Genomic DNA, 27,686 nt, shown 5'->3' on the forward strand with positions numbered 1-27,686 from the left:
CAGTCGGTAAGCTACAAGTATGGGTTTCGAGCACCTCAGACATACAGGGGATGTCTGCCCTCATGTTAACCATTCATTATTATTAAACAAAAAAAAAACTCCAAAAATAAGGACCCTGGCCTACAAAATAGTCAACACAGATGATTGCAAAAACAGCTTGCAATCAGAAGCAAAGCACAGTTTTCTAACCACCCTTAATCATTCTCTATTCAGTTTGTCAGCTTTTTCTATCTTCTCCAACTACTTACACTAATTCCATGACTGCTCTAATCCCTTAAAAACCTAAAGAAACTTTGATAAACTGAAAATGTAATATTTGCTGCCGAACCATATGTTCTTTCGATACCTACAGGTACGACATGCCTTCCAAACACAATTTGCTACTGAAGTCCCACGGATTGAATCCATCCCAGTCCTAGAGGTAATCAAGAGTACTGACCCTAAAAGCTTAATTTCCATATTATATGCAGTGCTACACCTTCCCTCCTCCTAATGTCGGTGGTTTGGAGGTTGAGGAGTGTAGTGAAGCCCTAGATGCTTGTAAAACAGTCTCCCCAAGGCTCTCAGACCTTCTCACTCAACTGTTCATCCTCCATCGCTCCTATCTTACACCTCCCATGCTTGCCAAATACAAAAGAAACCAATCTACTCTCCGCCCCATGTGTAAATCAGACCAAGGTACCTTTTTCCACTTAATTTGGAACTGCTTGAAGATTCAGGGCTACTGGAAACAAGTCATGATGTTCCTCCATGACAACATGGGGTCCCCCCTAACACTACTCCCCAAGCCATGCCGTTTGGGGATCTTCCCAGATCTGGACAGATTCACTAAGCTCTTCTTACATGAAACGTTATTTATAGCCAGGAAACTTATTGCTAGACAATGGCTGTGAGATCGGCCTCCTGATCTTAATGCCTGGCTGAGGGAGATAAATAACATCATACCCTACCACAGATTAATATATAAACAGAGAGGCTGCCCCTCCAAGTTCAACAGGATATGGGATAGGTGGTTGCAGGCCCTGGAGACGTGCGCTTAACTATGACTCTTCATGTTGAGCTTCATATGTCACACTGAGGCTGATATGGAATATCCAATGTGTTCATGATGTGTACATTTCTGCTCTGATATTTTTTGGTTTTAACATGTCTCTCCTGCACTGTTTATGATATAACTGGGTTATTGCATCCTATGTCAGTTTACACTTTTGATTATTCATCAGAAACGTCTCTGTTCACCAACCTATTGTATATTGTATACTTTTATGTGTCTCTACTGTGACCAATTTTCAATAAAGTTACAGTTTTGAATAAAAAAACAAAAAAAAAAAAAAAAAAAACATTAGGAAACCTCTTTTATATTAAGGAGCTGGTTTATCCAAAACCGGCTCATTGGCCCTTCAAATTTTTCTGCCCATGGTTTAAAGGTCAGGCAATGCATTAGGGTTGAAAAAAAATTGGTGTTTTGTGCAAGTTTGCCAGGCCTAAGATCTTTAAGATTCGCTGAAAATCCACGGTCATGGTAAATCCAATCTTCATTCCTACTTCCTGGCTGTTATATTTGTAAAGTGGAAGAAGAGAAAATAAAGAGGGTGTGTTTAGTTGTCTTGTCTAATTTTCTTTTCCTCCAGTTTGTATTCACAAATTTATTGGGCTGATTTAGTAAAGGAGAACTTTGCAACCTAGTCTGTTTTCAAATACACAAACCTTTTCCGTAATCTGCTTGAATCTGACTCTGCATTACCACAGTCTAAGGGGAAAATTACTCCTTAAGAAACCCAAATGTCTATGTCTTCCTACCATTGTTTCTTAGACCTGTATAACAATAAGAACAGTGACTGACAAATATACAGCTCAGCATATGTTTTAGAAAGGGAAGGTAAATTACCTCATCGCTAAATCTTCACTTTCCTGTGGTATAAATCTGTACAAGGCAACAAAAGCATCTACTGATTCCTTAAATAAAGGTTCCTGCAATAAAATAAAAAGGAATACATTAAGTTTTTAAAAAATATATTTTGTGGTCAATTTTGAAAACAAGAAACAGAAGACAAAAGCAAATTACTAGAAAGTATACAACTATATTGCAGCCTGAAATGAAAACAGACACGGTTTGTGTTTTATCCAGCTGCATTTACTAGTGCAACTTATAACATTCAAGTGAATGATATAAAACCAATATGTCAGAACAAAATAAAAAAAATCCAAAAATAGAATCACTGAGTTGGAAAAAGTATCACCCCCCCCCCCCTTATGTCAGTATTTTGTTGGCCCACATTTTGCTTTAATTACAGTACAGTCTTTAGTCTGTTGGGCTATGTCCATACTAATTTTGCACATCTAGACTTTGCAATATTTGAAAATAAAAGACCTGTGCTTACAGTATTTGGATAATGTATTGAAAAGCAGCTGATATAATTCAATGGTGGCGAATACTAGCATAAACACGTACAAAGGTGCAGCGCTAAAAATGAACAGAAAGTCCTTGACATGAAATTCAACAGAAAGAGTCCAATAGGTACGGGGTCCAAAATAGAAAATCTTGTGAGAGGTCCTCCACCGAAAGATGTACACACACACTGACTCTTACCATCCAGAGTGGACCCCTACATACAGTGGTTGAATGCACTTGTTACACTCTTTTACCCTTAAGCAGATTCCACTTCATATGGCCCAAAGGTAAGATAAAATCTCGCATGTGCATCAATATTCCACAGGGGAATGTTTCCAAACATCAAAATGGCCCACATCCGTGGTTGGCAACGTTACGTGATCCAGCTCTACCCAACCAGTTTCGTCGTACTGACGCCATCAGGAGCGTCATCAGTGGTTGACAGAGAAAAAGGTTAATATCCTCATGGCTTAGTCAGAGCTCAGACTTAAACTCCATTGAAAATCTGTGGATTGACTTAAAGACTGCAGTCCACAAATGGTCACCATCAAATTTAACTGAACTTGAGCAGTTCTGCAAAAGAAGAGTGGGAAAAAATATTGCAAAGTCTAGATGTGCAAAGTTAGTAGAGACACATCCCAACGGACTAAAGGATGTAATTAAAGCAAACTGTGGTTCAACAAAATAATGAGATAAGGGGGGTGATCCTTTTTACAGCACAGTAATTCTGTTTTTTATTTTTTTCTTACATGTTTGTGTTATATCTTTCACTTAAATGTTAAAAGTTGCACAAGTAAATAGTAATAAACAGCTGGATAAAACAAAAACTGTGTCTGTCTTAATTTCAGGCTACAAAGCAAGACAATGGGATTATTTTAAAGAGGGTGATTCATTTCTGTACCCACTGTATATATAATATTACATGTTTTAATATAATACAGTCATCATTGTAATCATAAATGTATTTTGAAATACTTCTGTATTATACTGTATGTCAGCATAGGCTCTGCCACATCTATCTCTGAATTGCTATTCTGTAGATGAGTGGGTTCAGGAACATGATGAGATGATACTGTAAATTCTGGAGGAGTTGACACTTCACAGCCTAAGAGCACTAACTTACTAATAAAATGTGGAAAGACGTGAGACTGATAAGCATTTTAATCCATCAGTGCTGACATGTTTTCTAGATGTAAAATGATTAATTCACTTAAGTTAGCAGCTTCCTAAAGCCTGGTTATATTGATTAGACTGGGAAAAAAAAGGAAAAAAAAACAACAAAAAAAAGACTATCTTCACTTGTTAATCTTTTAAAACTTAGTGGCTGGTTTATTAAACCAAATAACATGAGCTGGATTAAAACAGCAATGGTACAACTGGATCGCCTGTCCACATAAGTGAGGGAACATATGCAATTCATGAACCTATCTAGCTGATGGTGATCAGATGCTGTCTCTCAATGCTGCGCTAAGTTGCCTGCCATATGCATTAGGCATTCGAATAATGTTGCTGTTATACAAAAATATTATTTTGCACTTAGTGTGAAAAAGTGTACACAGAGCAGCACCCACTAAACATCGGAATATTGGATGTCAATATTCACAGGGTATCCTAGGACAGGGTAGGAAAAAGAGGGGGAGGGGTATGTCTCTATGTCAAGAATAATGTAAGGGTGTTAGAGAGGAGTGATATTATGGAAGGGATACGGAGTTAGAATCCGTGTGGGTAGAACTCCATAGGGAAGAAGTAAATGGAAAAATAATTGTGGGGGTTTGTTATAGGCCACCCAACCAAAGGCAGGAGGTGGAGCTGGAATTTATATCACTGTTGGGTAAAGCGGCAAAGCTGGGATCAGTCATCATATTAGGGGACGTCAATTATCCTGACATTTACTGGGAAGAGGGGACTACACACTCACAGAAGGCCCGTTTCTTCATGGAAACCTTACAGGACAACTACATGTCTCAGTTGGTGGATTCTCCTACTAGAGAAAATGCAGTGCTGGATCTATTGATCACTAATGACCCAGACCTAATCTCGGAGGTAGGAGTCCAGGACAACCTGGACTCTAGCGATCACAGGATGACCACATTTAGTGTAAATAACAATATAACAAGACAAGAAGGGAACATAAGAACCCTAAACTTCAGAAGGGCAAACTTTCCCAAATTGTGTTCAATGATGGAAAGGGTAAACTGGGACCAAACCCTAGGAACACTGACCACGGAGGAAAAATGTGAATGCTTTAGGAACATATTAAACAAATTCATCTCGCAGTGCATTCCTATGGGAAATAAGTTTGGAAGAGACAAAGCCAAACCTGGCTGGCTAAACCGTAATGTTAAAAAACGAATTGGGGGGAAAAAATGGCATTCAAGAAATATAAATCAGAGGGCACAGTATCGGCTTTCCAGCAATACAAGGAGGCAAATAAGAAAAGTAAATACGAAATCAAAATGGCTAAAATCAACTTCGAGAGACAAATAGTGGAGGACAGTAAAAAGAACCCTAAAAAATTCTTTAAATATATCAACAGCAAAAAAACTAGGGCAGAGCATGTTGCACACATAATTAACGATGAGGGGAGGATGGTTACAGAGGACACTGAAAAGGCAACCGTGCTTAATGCTTTTTTCTCCTCAGTCTTTACACAGGAAAAGGAGGGGTACACTGACCATGACTGTATGGTTAGCAGTAATTCACAGGACTATTCACAGGACTTGCCGCTATGGCTAACAGAGGGTGAAATCAGGGAAAGGCTGGATAAAATTAACACAAATAAATCACCAGGCCCGGATGGAGTACATCCGAGAGTACTCAAAAAACTTAGTAAAACTATATCTAGACCACTGTTCCTGATCTTTGCTGATAGTATTATGACAGGAAATGTACCAGGGGTTTGGAGGAAAGCTAATGTGATACTGTTATTCAAAAAAGGGCAGAGGCATGTCCCAGGACATTATAGGTCGGTCAGTCTGACATTGATAGTATGTAAACTTCTGGAGGGGATGATAAGGGACTATATTGTAGAGTTTGCTAAAGACAACAACATCATCAGCAGTAATCAGCACGGGTTTACAAATGGGCATTCTTTTCAAACCAATCTCTTAACATTCTACGAGGAGGTGAGCTGTGAGCTAGATAGAGGGAGACCAGTGGATGTGGTGTACCTGGATTTCGCTAAGGCGTTTGATACAGTTCCCCACAAGCGCTTATTTTATAAAATAAGGTCTGCAGGCATCGACCACAAGGTTTGCTCTTGGATACGGAACTGGCTAAAAGGGCGTGTCCAAAGGGTGGTAATAAATAGCGCATACTCAGACTGGTCTGGGGTGGTAAGTGGGGTTCCCCAAGGCTCAGTCCTGGGACCAACCTTGTTCATTTTATCCATAAACAGCATTGAGGATGGGATCATTAAATCTGTATCAGTTTTTGCAGATGACACAAAATTGGGCAGGGCAATAACTGCACAGCATGAGGCAGATATCCTACAGAATGACCTGAACAAAATAACAGAGTGGGCAACAACATGGCAAATGAGGTTTAATGTGGAGAAGTGTAAGGTTTTGCACTTGGGGACGCACAATACACTTTAGAGGGGGAACCTTTGGGGGAATCAAAAATGGAGAAAGATCTGGGAGTCTTGGTAGAGGATAGACTACGTAATAGCATGCAATGTCAAGCGGCAGCTGCCAAAGCCGGCAGAATATTAGCATGCATAAAGAAAGGGATGTATTCCAGAAATAAAACTATAATCCTACCACTTTATAAAACTCTGGTCCGACCGCATCTCGAGTATTCTATCCAGTTCTTACCACCAGTTCTCAGGAGGGATGTGTTGGAGCTGGAGAGAGTCCAGAGAAGGGCAACTAAACTAATTAGGGGATTGGAGGACCCTAATTATGAAGAGCGTCTGCAATCGCTTGATTTATTCTCCTTGGAGAAGAGACGCCTGAGAGGGGACATGATAGCAATTTATAAATACCTCAATGGTGATCTTAGCATAGAAAAAAGCTATTCAGTCGCAAGGATTGCATGAGGACTCGAGGACATACAATGCGATTAGAGGAGAAGTGTTTTAACCTCAGGCAACGCAGGGGGTTGTTTACTGTTAGGGCTACAAGATTGTGGAATTCTCTACCACAAGAGGTAGTTTCTGTGGGCAGTATGGCTACTTTCAAAAGACTTTTGGACGTACAACTCAAGGATCAGAAAATTATGGGGTATGAGAGATGATTACGGCCATGTGCGCCTAAACAGGTTGAACTGGATGGACTATTGTTAGAATAAATTTTCCACAAACATCAAGTGAAAACATCAGAATGTGCAAATCTTCTTAAAAGCAGTAAGGTCCAGGGACAAGTGAAAACATTCATCTATCCACCGACTCCGTGAATGTATCTTGAAGAGATGACCAAGACACTCATTACTTTACCACAAATATGGTTGGCCTCTTACCAAATGTAAAAGATCTCCACCACAGAGCTCAGACAGGCATACGTATAAATAATAGACCTCCAGACATTCTTCAATGGCAATAGCAGGACACCAACTTCCGGTTTCAGTGATTCCAAGGATCAGCATATCAGATCAGGCCGCATCTGCACTAATGGAGGAGAACAGAGGCCACACATAGTGTAAAACTGCAAAACAATTTATTTAAAACAGTAGACAGGTACTTACAGAGGTAAAAGAAAGTAAAGCTCTCTTCTCCTCCATTAGTGCGCATGTGGCCTGACATGACATGCTGATTCTTGGAATGACTAAAACCTGAAGTTGGCGTCCTGCTATTATCATTGATGAATGTCTAGAAGTCTGGTAATTATATGCCTGGCTGACCACTGTGGTGGAGATCTTTTATCTTTGAAGGGCAACCTTATTTGTGGTGAAGGGCACAAGTGTCTTGGTCATCTCTTCAAGATACATTCATGGAGTCCTTGGATAGTTGAATGTTTTCACTTGTTCCTGGACTTCACTGTTTTTTTTTAGAACATTTGCACATCACTGATGTTTGCACTTAATGTTTGTGGACTTTTATTTGTGTGGATGCACACTCATTTTATGTGTATATAATGTTGCTTTTATGGCTCTTGTTTCTGTGAGGTGCAGTTCTCAATGAGCTTAGAGAAACAAATGTAGAACATAGGCTGAGGAAAAAAGAAAATTTGTGACTGGATCACTAATACACAATACTTCCCTGTTATCTTTTCATCATGAGTGTAGAAATGTCACAAGTGAGGTCACAGAACTCCCTATAAGCACAGACCATTGGGCAGAGCTGTTGCTGCACCTTCCAGCATCTTCCTTCAGTAGTGATCTATTGCTGGCTAGGAAGTGATCTGTTGCTGCAAAGATGCAGGGGGGGTCTGGATCTTTACTAACCAGATATACAAATATACTGTACGTATATATAAATGCTCAGCATAATTGAGTACATACCTTTTGAATAGTAAGATTTTATTTATTATCTCAATGAACAAAAAAACTACTTCCAAAACGTTGACAAAACTGAGTTTTATAGAACATTTGTTTAGCTCATTACATGAAAGTAAGGTTAATATATTCACTTAGATTACAAAATCTTCAGTTTTACTCAAATTAGTTGATGCAAAAATGAATAAACCCTACAACAAAAACGACTGCATCTAGTACTTTGTAAGACCTCCATGATTTGTAAGGACAGCACCACATCTTCTAGGCATGGAATGAACACATTGGCGACATATTGCAACATTTATCTTTTTCCATTCTTCAAGAACGACCTCTTTTAGAGCCTGGATGCTGGATGGAGAGTAATGCTCAACTTGTCTCTTCGGAATTCTCCATAGGTGTTCAATTGAGTTTAGATCAGGAGACCTACTTGGCCACTGAATCACTTTCACCCTGTTCTTCTTCAGAAATGCAACAGTGGCCTTAGATGTTTTTTTTTTTTTGATCATTGTCATACTGGAAAAGTGCACAACGACAAGGGAACCGAGTGGTGATAGCATCTTCTTCTGCAGTATAGAGCAGTACATCTGTGAATTCATGATTCCATCAATGAAATGCAGTTCCACCAGCAGAACTCATGCAGAACCACAGGAGGACACTGCCACCACCATGTTACACTTAGCACCAGGAACTACGTAATATTTTCAATAGACACTGGCATATTTTATTACAGGATACTTGCATATCTAAATATGTTCGAAATTACACGGAAATGGTATTCTGGAAAGCCTCTTCAATTCGAGACCAATTGACAACTAGTCACTATGTACCTCATCAACCCTAAGTCAAATTATCTCCTGGAGTTTTCAGATGTGGCAACTGTGATCTGTGTGCTTGGGTCAACCAGGGTACTCAGTTCCATTTACCTAATAGTGACATTTTTAGACCCCATTTTATGCACACTGCAATACTCAAGGGATAGTGTATCTGATGTTGTGCCGCTGTGGATCATTTTACGTCGGAAAGAAGATTAGACTCTTCATAAAAAGGCTTAATGATCATGTGTATTATGCCTCTTACAGCAAAATGATTACCCCAGTCAGCCAGCATCTAGATCTCTACCACAATTTTGACACCTCTATGTATCCTTAATTATACTAGAAAAGATTCCCAAAGATCCCAGAGGTGGAAATCCGGATAAGAAATTCCTCCACAGAGAAAATATGGATATAGAGATTAAATGCTATGCATCCACCAGGCTTAAATGAAGTCTGCTCATATGAACCCTTTCTTTGAAATATTTAGGGCAACTATATCCTAAGATAAGTTCCTAATTTTATAATCTATTTAATTCATTATTTTGACATATATCTTACTAACTGACGCACTCCAGGCCTTGTTAGGGAGGAGGAGGCACACTCTGTATGGACACATTTTTGGGTAAGTACCCTTATATGTGAAACAGCTATCCATATGCTTTATACTCTGGTGGTTTGTCATCTATCTCTGGGAACTTATTACCTCTGAACATATATTCTCTAGATGCCTACAAAACAAAGATCCTTTTCTGGGCTATTACAGCACAGTTAATAGGCTTACTTGGAAGGTACCCCTTTTTTCATACATAGACTAAGGCTTCCTGGATACTACTCATAGGATCAATGCCTACATAAACATACTTTGTACCCAGTGTTAAATACAAGCTACTCTGTTAACTATAATGTAAGGACATTAGTTATCCATATTCTGCTCTAATATGCTTAACACTTTTATTGTGGATGTTTACAAGCAGAATATATTCCCCATATGGTGTACTCATTATTTTCATTATTGTCCTAGAATACTATACCCATGCCTTTGCAGATAATTGGATATCTGCCTCTTTATCTTTAGGTGGAGATGCCTTTAATATAAAGTAAGTAATTTCTGATTCCAATAATTTTGTACCATATAGTTCCAATTTCTACCAAATCCTCCCTACATTGACCTGTGCTATTTTTCTATTAGGTGCATCCACATATTTATCCTGGGGGGGCTGGCCTGTTCCTCCTGTCCGATTGTATTTTTTACATTATTTTGCACAACAGTATTACATTTTTGTTGTTTTGCTTTTTATTATATGCATTTCAAGTATTTATGTATTTTTCAAATATCTAATTTGCAAGCGCTGTGTTTTTGTTAGTTAGACTTATGTGATGCTTTTCTTTTGTTTATACATTTTTGTGACCTTGATTATTTTATATTACCTTGTTTAGAGACAATACATTTTAACCCATAAGCTCCTGAAGAAGCGCGTTTGTCGCAAAACATGTTGAGCAGCACTATGAACTGGACATCATCACCCCTCTAAGCAACTACCATTGGGTATTTTGGGAAACAGGGACCTGCTTTTCATAGTCCTCATTGTCATGCATACTTGGGGGCCCTAACCCATCTATGAGGGCTGATGATGACATCAGTTGTTTACTAAGAAATTGTGAGATGGTACCGATGTAACATTTTTAATCTTTCTGTAAATACTAATAAAATAATTTCATGTTTAATGATACCTTAGTTTGTAGTGCCAATAAAGTCCAGTTTCCTTTCACATTCACAAAGACTATATCATTGAGGATGAGGCATAGTTTATCAAGTTATGTCTGCAGTACCACTCTGCGTTGACATATATTTTTTTTAATTCATGTTTCACTGTAGGCATTCTGCATTTTCTTTGTACTCCTGAGTCCTCACCTTTGCGACGCCATACAGTTTTGCAGCCATCAGTTCCAAAAGCATGTATCTTGGTCTCATCTCCCAAGAGTACAGAGTTACAATAGTCTTCTTTTTCAGTATGGTCCCTGGCAAATTCTAGATGGGCTTTTTTGTGCATGGGCTTTGGAAGAGGCTACCTTCGTGGATGACACCCATGCATGCCATTCCACTGCAGTGTACGCTGTATTGTGTGATGGGAAATAATCACCCCAGTTTGGCTTTCTACTTCTTTAGCTAACTGCAGTGAACTTGCATGGTGATTTTCCTCAAACCTTCTCATCAGAAGATGCTCCTGTTGAGGTGTCAACTCCCGTGGATAGCCTGGACGTCTCTGTGGAGTGGTTGCAGTTCCATCTTTGTTACATTTTTTTCACTTTGGCTACAATATTCTGACTAAGTAAAGCTTTGCTGAACTTCTTGTAGCCTTCACCATTCTTGTGTAAAGAAATGGTTTTCTTTCTTAGGCCTTGTGCCATTTCTATTCCATGTGGGGCCATTACTGACAGCATGAAATAGGAAGGGGTTTTCTTTATTAAGTAACTCCCTTTTATAATCAACTGTATCTGCTGGACACCTGTTTAATGAATAATTGGACTCATCTGTTGTTGATATTTTGTTATATAGGATTTCATTGTCTACAATTTAGCTTTGCTCCTAAGACTTTCATTGGGGTGTATTATTTTTGCAACATGGTTGTGAATTAATTTGCTGGAAAAAATACTTTTTTTGTGTGTGCAAGTTAACAAATCCTGGTTGCAATCTTTTGTAGTATAGTGTCTCATAGAAAATGTTGATTCTGAAAGGGAAGTAAAGGTTTCTTACAAATCAGTTGGGGTGTACTCATATATGCTGAGCTGAGCACTATATATATATATATATATATATATATATATATAAACTAAAAATATTCCCTCATTCCCTCCCTAGGTTATTTCCTAGGTTGCAACAAGGGTGTCGGATGATCTGGATGACACCTATGTTTATTATTATTATTATTATTATTGTTATTATCGTTATACAGGATTTATATAGCACCAACAGTTTGTGCAGCGCTTTAGAATGTGAGGGAAGACAATACAGTTACAATACAATTCAAAACAGGAGGAAATAGAGGGCCCTGCTCGTTAGAGCTTACAATCTAGAAGGGAGGGTCAAGTGAAACAAAAGGCAATAACCGTGGGGGATGGTCTGATGGAGAAAATGGAGGTATATTTGTTAGGTGTGGGTAGGATAGGCTTATCTGAAAAGGAGGGTTTTCAGAGATCGCCTAAAAGCTAATAGAGTAGGAGATAAGCGGACAGATAAGGGTAAGGAGTTCCATAGGATTGGAGAGGCTCTGGAAAAGTCCTGGAGGCGGGCATGGGAGGAGGTGACGAGGGAGCTAGAGAGCAGGAGGTTTTGAGAGGAACGAAGAGCGCGATTAGGTTGGTATTTTGAGACTAGGCTAGTGATGTAGCTAGGGGCTAAGCTGTGGATTGCTTTGTAAGATGTTGTAAGTATTTTGAATTTAATTTGTTGGGTGAGCGGAAGCCAGTGGAGGGCTTGACAGAGAGGAGCAGCGGACACTGAGCGATTGGTAAGGTGGATGAGTCTGGCGGCAGCATTCATGATGGATTGAAGGGGGGATAGCCTGTGTAGAGGTATGCCAACGAGAAGGGAATTGCAGTAGTCGAGGCACGAGATGACCAGGGAGTGAACTAAGAGCTTTGTTGTGTCTTTGGTTAGAAAGGGGCAAATTTTGGAGATGTTGTGGAGGCTGAGGCGGCAAGATTTGGACAGCGATTGGATGTGGGGTTTGAAGGAGAGTTCAGAGTCCAGGACAACACCTAAGACCTTGGCATGCAGGGATGGGCTGATAGTAATGTCATCGATATTGACAGAGAAATCAGGGGAAGGGGCACGTGGTAGAGGAAAAATTATAAGCTCGGTTTTGAATGGATTGAGTATGAGGAAGTGGTGAGACATCAATATATCTGGTAGTAAATTAGTGATACGTGAGGAGACTGAGGGAGAGAGCTGAGGGGTGGATAGATAGATTTGGGTTTCGTCAGCGTAGAGATGGTATTGGAAGCCGTGGGAGGCTATCAACTGACCCAGAGAGGAGGTGTAGATTGAAAATAGGGGGTTGTAAAACCGAGCCTTGGGGGACCCCAACAGAGAAGGGAAGAGGAGAGGAGGAAGTAGAATTGTACATAACGCTGCAAAAGGGTTAAATGCTCACATACTGTAAGTGAACACAGTGTCATTCAATTTTTTAGCATTCGAAAACCTGTTAAACATTTGCCGTTGTGCTCATTGGTGCCTTCATCATTGAAGCTCTCCTAATGTAAAATGCATGCCTTCACTTTGAGCTTTAACATTTTGCTACCTTAAAAGTCACATTAATGTAATATATTGTAACTTTAACCAGCATTATTTGTTGACTATCTTTTGGGGTATATTTATGGAGAGCTCAAATTACTTAAAAAAATAGTAAAAGGTATGTTTTTCCTATTATTCATTCCCAGTAAAATGTACAATTGGTTAGGGTAGACTACAAACACTAAAATATATAATGTGTGGGACTAAGATCTAACTTAGCTTAGTGAATGAAGTGAGGCCCTGCTGGCTCTTATCATCCAGTCACATCCATTAAAAATTAAACATTTTTTTTCTTGTACCTCATTGGGTATTCGTTGCAAAGTAAATCTTCACCACATTTACTAAGAACAGCATATTTGTTTTTGAGTGAATTAACTGCACAGTGTGTATGCGTGTATGGTGGGGGATTTCTCTCAATGACAACTCTTTATATATATAAAGGAGATGCCTCTAGCCTCTTTCTTGAAAAGGTTCAACTCAAAAACTGGAACAGCCAGTTACCTTTTAGAAGTCTGGCACACATACTATATACAAGAAACCAAGTCAGTCTTGGCTTTAATATGGTCCCCAAAATGGTTTTAATGCTCAACGGCCTAGCTGCTGGTATGAGTCTTTCAATAGCAGGACATCTTTGTAGCAAAAGCTGGTATACCTCAGGATAGAGTCTCAGTGGTCCCAGGAGCCTGACCTGTTAAGGTGTTTGCAGCTCTGCTTGCATATCCAAAAATAGGGTCTCTGAACCCTATGGTTACCTAGCATGAGCATTTTTTTTTTTTTTATAGTAAACTTATGTGAATACTATTGTGATAATGAAAATAACATGCTATAAGTTTTATGACGAATTTTAGACCCCTGGCAAGTTTTTCCTGATGTGAAAATTGATGTGAATTTCTGAAGTCTACTGTGTAGACCAAATGAATACCTGTGCTGTTTCTTCAAACTTTTTTTTCCAAAAGATACCCTCCTCTGGCGACCTCTTTAACCAATACCATACTGTGACCTATTTTGGGGCCAGTAAATTTGATTTACTATCACTATGTCAATGCAAATTCCTTTTCATATTATTGTGAAATATGCGCTGCAAAAGATAAATGGTAAATTCTGTACAAATAGTAACATGTTCCACCACGTGTTGTTGATATAAGAGCCCGCTTTCGTATTGCATTGAAAAATGCCATGTCCACACTCATCATAACTATTCACTGTTTAATTAAAAGTGACTTTTTTCCGTGTTTTTGTGTCTAAGTCCCTGAAAGGATGTCAGAGTTAATCATGCTTTGATTTCCTGCTCAGAAAGTGACTGCACTGCAGACAATACTTTAATGTACTATGTCTGTCGATTTATATCCAACTTAGCCTTTTGTTATTTGAATAGCTTTGGAAGTATTTAAATCAAAATAATTCTATACAAAGCACTTTTGCAGGTTGAGGTTTAGGGGCGTGCATTTTTGTGAAATAATTTAATTATTTCTATTTTACTTTGATTTGGTATCTTTATGGAGTTTGCAGCATATATTTATAATATTGTTATATTAATTAGTTTTGCATTGTTTATTATTTTGTGCTTCATAATAGTGTTGAGCGAACACGGACTGTAATATTCGGGTTCGTACCGAATAATTGGATTTTTGTTACCCGAACACGGACCCGAAAACTTTACTGTATGTTTGGGTTTAAAATTCGGTAAATGTATTTCCTGTTTTGTATGTAATGGCGCGCTTTTAATGGCGGGCTTTCAACAGCCAATCAACAAGCGTTTAACTGGTATGCGCCATCACAGCCATGCCTACTAATGTATTAGTAGCTGTGATTGGCCATCTGAAGCATGTGACCCATGTCTTTATAAGTTCGAGAGCCACAGCGCGGCGCGTCATTCTGCTGTAGTTTAGGGAGAGAGCACACATCATACGTGCTGGCTGCTGCTGATTAGGGACAGACAGTGAAAAATTGTGCCTGAAAAGAATGCAGGGACAGGTCGGAGTGTAGGCAGGGACAGTTATTTGAGCATTTTAGGGACAGGCTGGAGAGATTAGGCAGGGACAGTCTACATCGATTTTGCTGTGTGGGGGGTGGTGCAGTGAACTATCTTTTTGAGCATTTTAGGGACAGGCTGGAGAGATTAGGCAGGGACAGTCTACATCGATTTTGCTGTGTGGGGGGTGGTGCAGTGAACAATCTTTTTGCCCTCACTTGAGCCCACTGAGGAGGAGGAGGAGGAGGAGGGAGAAAAAAAATCTATTTTTATCAGTCTGTTGTGTGCAGCGTTCAGCTATATTTTACTACAGATTGCTGTTCTAATCTGCTATTTAAAAATGACAAATTTAAAGGGGATTTTTTTAAAGAGCAATTGCCATGCTCTTAACTACATTTTGCTGCCATTTGCAGCACTCTAGCCCTTTCCATTGGTGTTTTAGAGCCATTTTAGTGCCTGAAAGTTCGGGTCCCCATTGACTTCAATGGGGTTCGGTGTCCGGGTAAAGTTCGGAAAAAGTCCGGGACACGGACCCGGACTTTTTTTTCAAGTTCGGCCAAACCCCCCGAACACGGACATCCAGGTGTCCGCTCAACTCTACTTCATAATTTTAAATTGCAAATAGTTACATAGCTACATAGTTATAGTTGTATGATTTGTGGTCATTTGTCTAACCCAGCATAAAATCTGCAAAGTCTGAATCTCATTGATGTCTTTGGAAGCTGAATATTTCCTTTTTTCAGGCCAATTTGAAAAATTGAGACATATACCAATGCAACCCCCCCCAACAAAAAAAAAACAAAAAAAACAAAAAACAAGACTTTAAAAAGACTCAAAGGGCAATATTAAATATACACAATTCCTTTGAGTAACATGATGCAAGTTGCCTTAAACCTGCAACTGTACTAGTGTCCCTGTAGGATGTACTAGAGCTGTTTTGGGGCAAGTCAATTTGATTTACAATAACTATGACAGTGCAAATTAGTTTCCAGTTTATTTCAGGTTACTTTTAAATATGTGCTCCAAAAGATAGATGGTAAATTTAGTACAAATAATCTTCTATTGTAAAATGTCATGTCCACACTCATCATAACTATTTACTGTTTAATTGACAGTGACTTGTTTCCATGTTTTTGTGTCTAAGTCCCTGAAAGGATGTCAGAGTTAATCATGCTTTGATTTCCTGCTCAGAAAGTGACTGCTTTGCAGACAATACTTTAATGTTCTATGGCTGTCAACTTAAATATTCAGCTTAGGCCTACCATCAAATGCCTCTTCTTAGCTGCCTATCCCGAACATCAACTGCCCCCATCATACTGCCTGTCCCAAACATCACCTGCACCCTTTTTTCTGCCTGCCCCCACCATTAACTGTTCCCCCTGTACTACCTGTCTCCACTATCAACTGTCCCCTCTGTACAGCCTAACCCCCCCCATCACCTGCCCCCACTGCATTGTCTCTCCCCACCATCAACTGCCCCCTTTGTATTGCCTGTACTTATTATCAACTGACCATTTGTACTGCCTTAGGCCATTTATGTGATATATTTGATGGTATCCTTGCTGCTATGGAGTGCTATCCTTGGATGATTGTTGGATTGATTAACGAAAAACTGAAGAGTGCAAAATCTAGTACCGCTGGGCATGGTTGCCAATCAGCTTCTAACTTCATCTTGATAAATTTAACTTGACAAAAGAGTCTGAAGACTAATTGGTTTCTCTGCAGAGTTGTACCAGGTTTTGTACTTTCTAGTTTTAGTAAATCAACCCCTGTGTGTATGATCTCTTAACTACTTGCCTTCTGTGCACTTAAACACCCTTCCCATCCAGGCCAATTTTCAGCTTTCAGCGCTGTCACACTTTGAATGACAATTGCGCGGTCATGCTACACTGTACCCATTTGAAATTTTTATCATTTTTTTTCACACAAATAGAGCTTTCTTTTGGTGGTATTTTCTGCGAGTAAATTTTGATAATACATTTTTCTCCTTCACTGATGTGCGCTGATGAGGCGGCACTGATGGGCACTGATAGGCTGCACTGATGGGCACTGATGAGGTGGCACTTATGGGCACTGATGAGGTGGCACTTATGGGCACTGATGAGGAGGTACTAATATGCCGCACTGATAGGCGGCACTGATAGGCGGCACTGAGAGTCGGCACTGATGAGCACTAATAGGCGGCACTGCTGGGCACTGATAGGCGGCACTGCTGGGCACTGAGAGGTGGCACTGCTGGGCACTGACAGGTGGCACTGCTGGGCACTGAGAGGCGGCACTGACGGGCGGCACTGATGGGCACTGATAGGCGGCACTGATGGGCACTGGCGGATGGCACTGGACACTGACGGGTGGCACTGATGGGCAGCACCATCAGTGCCCACACTCAGTGCCCATAGTGCTGCCAGTCAGAGCCTAGATGAGCAGGCACTGATGGGCACTGACTAGCAGCACTATGGGCACTGATTGTGGGCATTGATGGGGGGCACTGATGGCGGGCACTGTGGGCACTGATGGGGGGGCACTGTGTGTGTGTTTTTACCTTGTGTAATCAGGGCACTGGTGATCGGTGCCCTGATTACATTCTCCTGTGTCCCCGGCGCTGTGAGGCTCCCCCTCCTTCCTCACACTGCAGGCTCCGTGTGAGGAAGGAGCGCCGGCGATGAGAGATGATCTCATATGTTTACAAATGAGATCATCGCTCATTGGACGGCCCGATCACGTGGTGAATGGCCGCTGTGATTGGCCATTCACCACGATCTGTGGTCGGGCGTGTCCAAGGGACACGGCCGACACAGATTTTCCCCGCAGCGCGCTCGCGGGAGCGCGCTGGGGGCGTGTCACTGGGAGGCCGTTTAAAAACGGCCTCCCGAAAATTCGAGTCCGCGCTGCAGCCGTATATAGGCTGTAGCGCGGATGGGTAGTGGTTAAGTTGGCCAACAGTTAAAGTGGTTGTAAACCTAGTCTAACAGGTTTCTTTTAAATTAATCAATGCAGCCTATAGTACTTTGTGCTCTGTGCTTATGTCTTCTTACCTGCTTGCTTTCTGTAGATTTAATTTCAATGATGTCACTGGCGCATGCGCTTTTAGTCCTATTTCTCCGGCAAGCTTTTTGTGCTGGAAAAATGCTGTGTATGTGCCAGTGGCTGCCTCACTTCCGTAGGTGGACGTCAGCCCCGAGACCCCACAATACTCCTTCCCCATTCCCCATTCAGATGCTGAGCCTTAACCCCATGTGACTTTATACATCACAAGGCTTGTGGAGACGAAGAGATGCAGAGACGGAGAGACGGCGAGCAGAATCAAAGACAGATAAGCATGCATGAGATTATGGCCATGGAGACATAGAGAGGGTGGAAATACATTACTGTTGGGACACAGAAGACAGGACTTATAATGGCGGCAGCAACATACTAGCTGGACCGTTCAGAAAAAGTTTATTTTAAGTAAGAACGTTTTATTTGCATAATGTGTGCGGCACAAATGATTATAAAGAGCAACATGAAGTTGCATATTGCAGATTTGGAGTTAGATTTCTGAGTTTACTACCGCTTTACAAACTCAATCAATTATTAACACATCATTTTCACCACAGGAAGACACATGCAAAATCAAAGCTGTATGTGTGTGATTAAAAAAATGTTTTTATTTTTGTGACCTATATGCACAAAACCCCAATCTCAATAGAGACCTTAACTCTCCTTTGATTCTATGAGTAATGTTTGCTTTAACTTTGCTTAGGGTTTATAGAATCTCACCAAGTAAGGTATAGCTATCACAAAGTAAACACGGATAAGTCATACTGGGCCTTTATTGAAAAAAAAAGCTGTTAATTTCAGTAGCAACTGTAGGGTTGATTTACTAAAGGCAAGCCACTATGCACTACAAATGCACTGCAAGTGCACTTGGAAGGGCAGTCACTGTAGATCTGAGGGGAAGATCTGAAATGAGAGGAAGCTCTGCTGATTTCTATCATCCATTCATGTGCCAGCAAAAATGCTGTTTTTTATATTCCTTGCATGTTCCTCTCAGATCTTCAGCGAGTGTACTTCCAAGTGTACTTGCAATGCATTTGTAGTGCACAGTGAAATTGCCTGTAGCAAATAAACCCCTGTATGTCAAAATCATCCATCAGTTTGGATTTGTAGGCTTTTAACTGACATTAAAGGAAAACCTTGACTTTTCTTGTAAAGTTAGAGCTCGGTCCAACCCACAATCCTTCCTGTTGAGCCTTAATCCCTTTCATGAGTTCATTGATGCCTAGATGCCCAGTACTCAGTTAAAAGTCAGCATGCATTGGGTAACTTAAAGAAAACTCTTGAGTAATTTGTATACCTAAAGATTTTTTATAGGACATATAAGGCTTTTATTTTGCACAATGTTTTAAATAAATCCCTATTCTTTATTTTAATTATACTAACAAATGTCTAAAAAAGTTTTTTTTTTTACATCTGTTATTTATTTTTTTATTTATTTTCTAATACTGGTCAATTACAATTACAAGTAAATTGCCCCTCCCCCACCTAATAAATAAATTACATACAAGTGAAGTATTTAATAAAAATAAAGTTAGCACTACTCGCTGAGCCATCATTTAAAATAAACTGACTTCTTCCACCATCTTTTCTGCCTGCCACAGATGACATTTGTGCCTCATCTCGTGCATGCGCTGTAATGTATCTTCTGGAAAAAAAAAATACCCCATGATCCCCTGAATTTTCACAATAATTTCAGAGGAAGGCTGATTTTGTTCAACAGATAAATATCATGTCATGGTGCACTGTCATCAGTCAATATTACACTCATCTTTTAAAAACAAAAAATGTAAAAAAGATATTTCAGTTTTAAAATTAGATCATCTGGGAAGGCACTGGTCATGTAGCCTTCCCAGAGTGCATCTGTGAGGCCTAGCTATGCTCCCAGTGTCTGAAGAAAAAAAAACAGAAAGTAAAAAAAACAGCTGCCTATATCTACAGATCAAATGATTGTTTTGCCTTTTGGCTTTTAGCAAAGGTAACTTTTGTTTAAATATTTTTTTTTCTGTCAAATGTCTAGTTTGAATTGCCCAGGATTGTAATAAAATGTACTTTAACCACTTGCCGACTGCAGTAGGTATATATAAGTTACAGTTTGCAAGTGGTTTACCAGGATTATGGCTGAAGAAATCCACCATTACCTCAGTATCCTTTTTTGCAGCTGACGGCCAGCTTTCTCATGAAACTGTTCCGAGTGGCTCATGAGGCGCTGGAATGGTTTCCGAAGCAGTGGAAGGGTATGCCCCCCCTTCCCCTGCTCAAGGTGTTTCTTGGGCTTACTGTTTCCACCAGTTTACCCAAGAAATGATCCAACGGTGCGGCCAGCTGCTCCCATAGGCGATCAAAGAGTAGATATGGTCTTGGAGGACCAGATTGACGTCACTTCCAGTCCAGGCTGCAAGTAAATTTATTATTTTGGTTTATCTTTTGCTTTTAAAGCTAGAGAAGAGATTTGGGGGTCTTTTTGATCCCAGATCTCTCCATAAAGATTACATGTCATCTTTATTTCTTTTAGAAGGGATGTTTACATTCCTTGTAATAGGAATACAAGTGCTAAAAAAAATTAAAGGCACAGTGTAAAAATAAAAAGTAAAATAAATAAGAAGAGAATGCATAGGTGGTCACGCATTCATATGTTAATGGTATTTGCATCACACATGTGTGGTATCGCCGCAAATGTTAAAGTGAGAGCAATAATTCTAGCACTAGACCTCCTCTGTAACTCTAAACAGGTAACCTGTAAGAGCCGGTTCACCCTGCCGCAACCTCTAAGTCGCCTCATAAGGGGCGACTTGTAAGCGTGACTTTCAGCGCGACTTTGCGCGTATTCAGCGTGACTTGTATGATAGACGACTTTGTACGACTTTGTATTTGGCCAATCAGAATATGATGGTTCTGGGTCATGCTCAATCACACAAAAAAAGTTCTTAAAAATTGTCGTTTTTGATAGAGAGCCAATTATTGAAAAAATTATTGAAAAACAAAAATTAGATTTCTTTGGATTAGTGTCTGGGGGGTCTAAAAAGTGTACCTGTGAAGTTTCAGCTCTGTAGCATGTCCAGAACCAGAAAAAAGATAATTTTCCTTAGAATTTTTAGTAGCACAGGCATAGGGCTCCTCTCCACCTGGGCGTTTTTGTTGCAGGCATTTATCGGGCATTTTTGGAGGCAGGCATGACTTTTTTTGGATTTAGTGTCTGGGGGGTCTAAAAAGTGTACCTGTGAAGTTTCATCTCTGTAGCATGTCCAGAACCAGAAAAAAAGATCACTTTTCTTAGAATTTTTAGTAGCACAGGCATAGGGCTCCTCTTCACCTGGGCCTTTTTGTTGCAGGCATTTATCGGGCATTTTTGGAGGCAGGCATGATTTTTTTTGGATTTAGTGTCTGGGGGGTCTAAAAAATGTACCTGTGAAGTTTCATCTCTGTAGCATGTCCAGAACCAGAAAAAAAGATAATTTTTCTTAGAATTTTTAGTAGCACAGGCATAGGGCTCCTCTCCACCTGGGCGTTTATGTTGCAGGCATTTATCAGCATTTTTTGAGGCAGGCATGACTTTTTTTTGGAAAGTCGGATCACAAGTCGGAACACAAGTCGCTTCAAATAAGATAAGGAGGCGACTCCCATTGAAGTCTATGGGACAAGTCGGATACAAGTCGCCTCAAAGTAGTACAGGACCCTTTTCAGAAGTCGGAGCGACTTCAGTAGTGCCAATTAAGAGGGCACTCATTGATTAACATTGCTTTTGTTATGTGAAGCGACTTGGGGCGACTTGAGTGCACACAAGTCGCCTCACAAGTCGTGGCAGTGTGAATGGACTCTAAAGGTGTTTAAAAACATTGCCTATGGAGATTTTTAAGTACCGTAGTTTGTCGCCATTCCACGAGCGTGCACAATTTTAAAGCATGACATGTTAGGTATCTATTTGCTTGGCATAACATCACCTTTAACATTATACAAAAAAATGGGGGTAAATATTGTGTCTTTAAAAAAAATTCATTAAAGTGTAAAACCGCTGCGTAAATACCGTGTGCCATAAAAAATTGCAACAATCGCCATTTTATTTCTTAGAGTCTCTGCTAAAAAAAAAAAATGTATAATGTTTAGGTGTTATTAGTAATTTTCTAGCAAAAATTACAAATTTAAACTTGTAAACAAAAAGTGCCAGAAAAAGCCTGGTCGGCAAGTGGTAAAAATTTGTTACAAATTAACTACTAATAAGTGTTACAATTTATTACATAATTTTTCAGCTACAAGTACTTGGAGTGAACATAATTAAATATAGAAATAGTATTACCGGTGATAATATGCCTTTTGCTTGATCTTCTTCAAGGTAAGATTCTGTACCATTTTCTAAGTAGCTAAAAACTACAATAGAAAAAAAAAACAAGAACAAATGAAAACATATTGTGCATATGTTAATGAATGAAGAATACATACAGAACATGTTAGCAACAGTGACCTAGTCTATTTGTTATTATGGTACATCATAACCATTAGCATAATTTGAAAATATCTGTGGTACCTATGATTTGTTAAATAAAAATACAATGCATTCCTGCCCCAAAACACTCATTTAAGCATACCCACCAGACACATTGTAGTTCTTGGAATCCATCCTACCAGCTAGAAGAACATTGGAAACATTAGATTCTCCCTTGATTCATCCTGTTATATTAAAGTGCAGTCATTGCAAAGAGCATACAACGTGTGGTATGAGCACTAGTGAGTGAGTTTTAGCTTTCTATATTGTATTTTTTCTTTAGTCTTATATTTGAAGAAATCTTGTGACTTGTTTTTTCTTTTGTTATGTGGTAACTCCACATAAAGTCATATCACTACAACTATTGCTACAGCTGACCATGCCACCACTATAGGACTAAGAAGCACAGGGGCAAGGAGCTGTCTAGCTACACATTGATTTATATAGGTAGCAAAAGCATTTGGCCAATACTTTTGTTTCAATATTCTTTATTCAAATTTATGAAAAAATGTTAAATGCTTCACAAAGGAGAAAAAAAAAGAGAAAAAAAGGGGGCATCTAGAGGTGGCAGGGGGTTTGAGGGGAGGGTCCACTCCAGTATTGTTACAAAGATGAAAACAACTGTGCCCCAAACAAGACAAGAGGTAAAATGAAGATATAGTGTATAGTTCAGCATATTTCGCATAAGCAGAGTGCCATCGGGGAGGGAGGGGGGGGGGGGGTAGATGAATGGAGGGATGGGTAATCTTGAGAAGGGAAGGAAGAGCAGGGGGAGAGTAAGTCAGTATCAAGGTGACTATATTAGTGTGGTATTGTAAGAGAAATCATTCCCGGATGGGAATGTAATGTGTAATTTAGTAAAAAAAACATTTAGTAATGTGTTTCAAAGGAGGGTCATATATTGTATGATAGCATCTAACTCATGGTATCATCTAAATGGGGGTTTAGAGCAGTTGATGGCTCTAGAATCTAGTAGCCACTATTGCCATTGGTCTTGAAACGTGTTAATTTTGAGAAGAGTTGTAGCAAAAAGGTATTCCATGGTCATTGAGTATGTCAATGGTCATACCTAGTGTGGGTGAGGATGCTTGGGCCAATACTTTTGAATAAAATTAATTTACGCACTTAAAAATTTTGGAAAACAAGGAGCGTTCTGTATTTCTGAATTGCCAAATTAGAAAAACAAGTGGGCCCCTTTACAGTTTTGTCATGGGGCCTTATCATCCACAGTTACAGAAATGGATTCCATAGTGTCTTAAAGCAAAATGTTTTAACATTTTATATAATATTAATAAAATGCTTATTGTTTAATGTTATAGTATTTATTATTCTGTGGTCATCTGTAAGCAAATTCCCATGCAAACAAGTGCATTTCAATTTCCGAATTTGTGGATACAAAAAGCCTGTATTATGGTTATGGGCAAAAAAAAAAAAATGAATGCTGTTAACTTTTTCACAAAAGAAAGTTTGAATGTACTGGAGCTTATCACACAGAATTGAGTTCTTGTTCCTTTGGTATTACATTTTTCACTCATGTTGTTTACAATATTTGATTTGTCAGAAAAGTTGTAAAGTTTGAAGTAACACTTTACAGGAAATATTAAGAATTCTGACCAGATAATAGGAAAAGAAAGTATACTAACATTTTGACTTGCAGCCATGGCTTGTTAGATACTGAATTGTTAGAATGCTTTCATCATCTTACTACTTTAACCACTTCATTTTGGCAAGCTAACTTGCCAAAGTGCCAGATTTAGCATTAAGGTGCATTGAGTTTTTTTGTTATGGAGACATGCAATTTTCCTGGCAAACAAGACTTATAATGAAAGTGTCCTAGGCTTATATATGCAGCCTGTGAATGGAAAAGAAACATAAATTTTACCTGCTTATGATACTAAGAACCCTGTCGATGGACATGAAAAGAAAGGACAGTAAACATTTCACAAAACGTTCTCCTTAAAAATATGGCATCACTTATCAGGTTTTCTCAGTGCTGATTTATGAACATTTTTTAAAAGGCAGTTTTAAAGGGAGAGCATAGTACATTTAACTATTGGAGTATTTAATTCCAGCCTCTTTTGCAATAACAGGGAGAGAAGGGGCAGCACTAAGAGCCAATTATGGCTCTGTTGCAGGCACATGTGCCAACAGGGAACATTCTGACAGGAGGGTAGAACAGAGTGTGCAGAGTTGATGACTAACTTATCTTTGCTTATATATATATATATATATATATATATATATATATATATATATATATACATATACAGTATCTCACAAAAGTGAGTACATCCCTCACTTTTTTTGTAAATATTTTATTATATCTTTTCATGTGACAACACTTAAGAAATTACACTTTGCTACAATGTAAAGTAGTGAGTGTACAGCTTATACAACAGTGTAAATTTGCTGTCCACTCAAAATAACTCAACACACAGCCATTATTGTCTAAACTACTGGCAACAGAAGTGAGTACACTCCTAAGCGAATATGTCCAAATTGGGCCCAATTAGCCTATTTCCCTCCCCTGTGTCATGTGACCCGTTAGTGTTTCAAGGTCTCAGGTGTGTTAAATTTGATGTTAACTCTCTCACTCTCTCACACTGGTCACTGGAAGTTCAACATGGCACCTCATGGCAAAGAACTCTCTGAGGATCTGAAAAAAAGAATTGTTGCTCTACATAAAGACAGCCTAGGCTATAAGAAGATTGCCAAGACCCTGAAACTGAGCTGCAGCACAGTGGTCAAGACCATACAGCGGTTTACCAGGAGGGGTTCCACTCAGAACAGGCCTCGCCATGGTCGATCAAAGAAGTTGAGTGCACATGCTCAGCGTCATATCCAGAGGTTATCTTTGGGAAATAGACGTATAAGTGCTGCCAGAGGCTGGGGGTCAGCCTGTCAGTGCTCAGACCATATGCCACACACTGCATCAAATTGGTCTGCTTGGCTGTTATCCCAGAAGGTAGCCTCTTCTAAAGATGATGCACAAGAAAGCCTGCAAACAGTTTGCTGAAGACAAGCAGACTAAGGACATGGATTACTGGAACCAAGTTTTGTGGTCTGATGAGACCAAGATAAACTTATTTGGTTCAGATGGTATCAAGCATATGTTGCGGCAACCAGGTGAGGAGTACAAAGACAAGTGCCTCTTGTCTACAGTCAAGCATGGTGGTGGGAGTGTCATGGTCTGGGGCTGCATGAGTGCTGCCGGAACTGGGGAGCTACAGTTCATTGAGTGAACCATGAATGCCAACATGTACTGTGACATACTGAAGCAGAGCATGATCCCCTCCCTTCAGAGACTGGGCCGCAGGGCAGTATTCCAACATGAAAACTACCTCAAACACACCTCCAAGACTACCACTGTCTTGCTAAACGGTGATGGATTGGCCAAGCATGTTTTCAGACCTAAACCTTATTGAGCATCTGTGGGACATCCTCAAACGGAAGGTGGAGGAGCGAAAAGTCTCTAACATCCACGAGCTCCATGATGTTGTCTTAGAGGAGTGGAAGAGGACTTCAGTGGCAACCTGTGAAGCTCTGGTGAACTCCATGCCCAAGAGGGTTCGGGCAGTGCTGGAAAATAATGGTGGCCACACAAAATATTGACACTCCGAGGTCGCGGTGCGTGCTGCGCACCGTGACTTCACAGGTCGCCCCGGCAAGTCAGGTCGCCCCAGTGTGAACGGGGTCTTAGTGAAGTTTTGCTTTGGAAAAACACAATTAGTTGAAAGGTAAAAAAAAAATAAAAACAAAAAAAACAGCATGAGTGCTTGCACATGATTGAATGATGAAAATCAGAAGAATGTCACAACATTCGCTAAGCTCTAGGGAAACTGAATGCAACTGCACTTGCCACCTGCACAGTCTATTTGTCTTTAGTAAATCATCCCCAATGGTTACTTACCTTCTGTTATTTGTCCTGATTTGATTAATGCTAGAAGTAGTTGTAATATTAGAAGCAGTAGTAGTAAGAGTGATAGAGGAGTGGAAGAGTGATAGAGGAGTGGAAGAGTGATAGAGGAGTGGAAGAGGACTTCAGTGGCAACCTGTGAAGCTCTGGTGAACTCCATGCCCAAGAGGGTTCGGGCAGTGCTGGAAAATAATGGTGGCCACACAAAATATTGACACTTTGGGCCCAGTTTGGACATTTTAACTTAGGGGTGTACTCCCTTTTGTTGCCAGCAGTTTAGACATTAATGGCTGTGTGTTGAGTAATTTTGAAGGGACAGCAAATTTACACTGTTATACAAGATGTACACTCACTACTGTATAATGTAATTTCTTCAGTGTTGTCACATGAAAAGATATAGAAAAAATTTTTTGGCAACTTTATTTGTTTTTGTATTAGGTATAAAGATTTGAAGATATCCAGCCCTGTTTTTCACTCAGCCTCATTTAATCACCCAGCTTGACAACTGTTTAAATATCAGCCACATACAGTAGTAAGTAATTTTTTTTTCAATAGGGGTTTATTTACAAAAAAGAGTTTAGAATGTATACGTAGCTTAGTTAATACTGTGAAACTGTATTCACTTCAATCATGCAAGGAAAAATCCTGTTTTTTTTTTTCCAAATTTCCCTTGATTATTTATAAATGGATGTAACTTTGCCTTAACTAAGCTAAGTGAACATATTCAACGTCTTTATTAAACCAACCACAACAGGTGAAGGAGAATAAACCTGCAGGATATTGCTGTTCTGTGCTATGGCTTAGAGATGGGGGGTTGATTTACTAAAACTGGAGTGTGCAAAATCTGGTGCAGTTGTGCAGGGTAGACAATCAGCTTCTAACTTCATCTTGTGCAATTAGGCTTTGACAAAAAACAAAACAAAAAAAAACCCTGGAAGCTGATTGGTTTCTATGCGGGGCTGCACCAGATTTTGCACTTTCCAGTTTTAGTAGATCAACCTTACAGGATCTTTTTACTATAAGCAGTTATTGATATTTTGTTACAAACAAGATTCAAGGAATACACCTGTGGCACATTTGCATATCATTTACAAGTCAGCACAGTTACAGTTAGTTTTGTTTATGGCACCAGAATTTGCTACATTAGGAGCACCTATACTTGCTTTTATTGCTGTACATTGACTGGTTATCTTGATTGGCACAGATCATACAATCTAAAATTTTGAGGGTTAAAGTATATCTAAGGGCAAAACAGTTTTTTCCATATTTGGATACAGTAGAGGATTTTTTTTTTGTATCTGTGTCTCAATAGATAAATTTCCTTTCCTGGTTTGTAGATTCAACTGAA

At 39.6% G+C, this 27,686-nt stretch overlaps 1 protein-coding gene across 1 annotated transcript in view; it reads right to left on the minus strand.

Annotated features, from left to right (window-relative positions):
- Positions 1–27,686, minus strand: part of STAC (SH3 and cysteine rich domain) — a 381,506-nt gene that overhangs the window by 25,115 nt on the left and 328,705 nt on the right. Inside the window, exons 7-8 of the mRNA XM_082259518.1 lie at positions 22,237–22,307; positions 1,889–1,971 (exon numbers count right to left, since the gene is read on the minus strand). Coding sequence (XP_082115644.1) covers positions 1,889–1,971; positions 22,237–22,307 — 154 coding nt within the window. The remainder of the gene's footprint in view (positions 1–1,888; positions 1,972–22,236; positions 22,308–27,686) is intronic.

The sequence above is a fragment of the Pelophylax lessonae genome, assembly GCF_965119305.1.
Source record: "Pelophylax lessonae genome assembly, chromosome: 5".
NCBI classification, from domain to species: domain Eukaryota; kingdom Metazoa; phylum Chordata; class Amphibia; order Anura; family Ranidae; genus Pelophylax; species Pelophylax lessonae.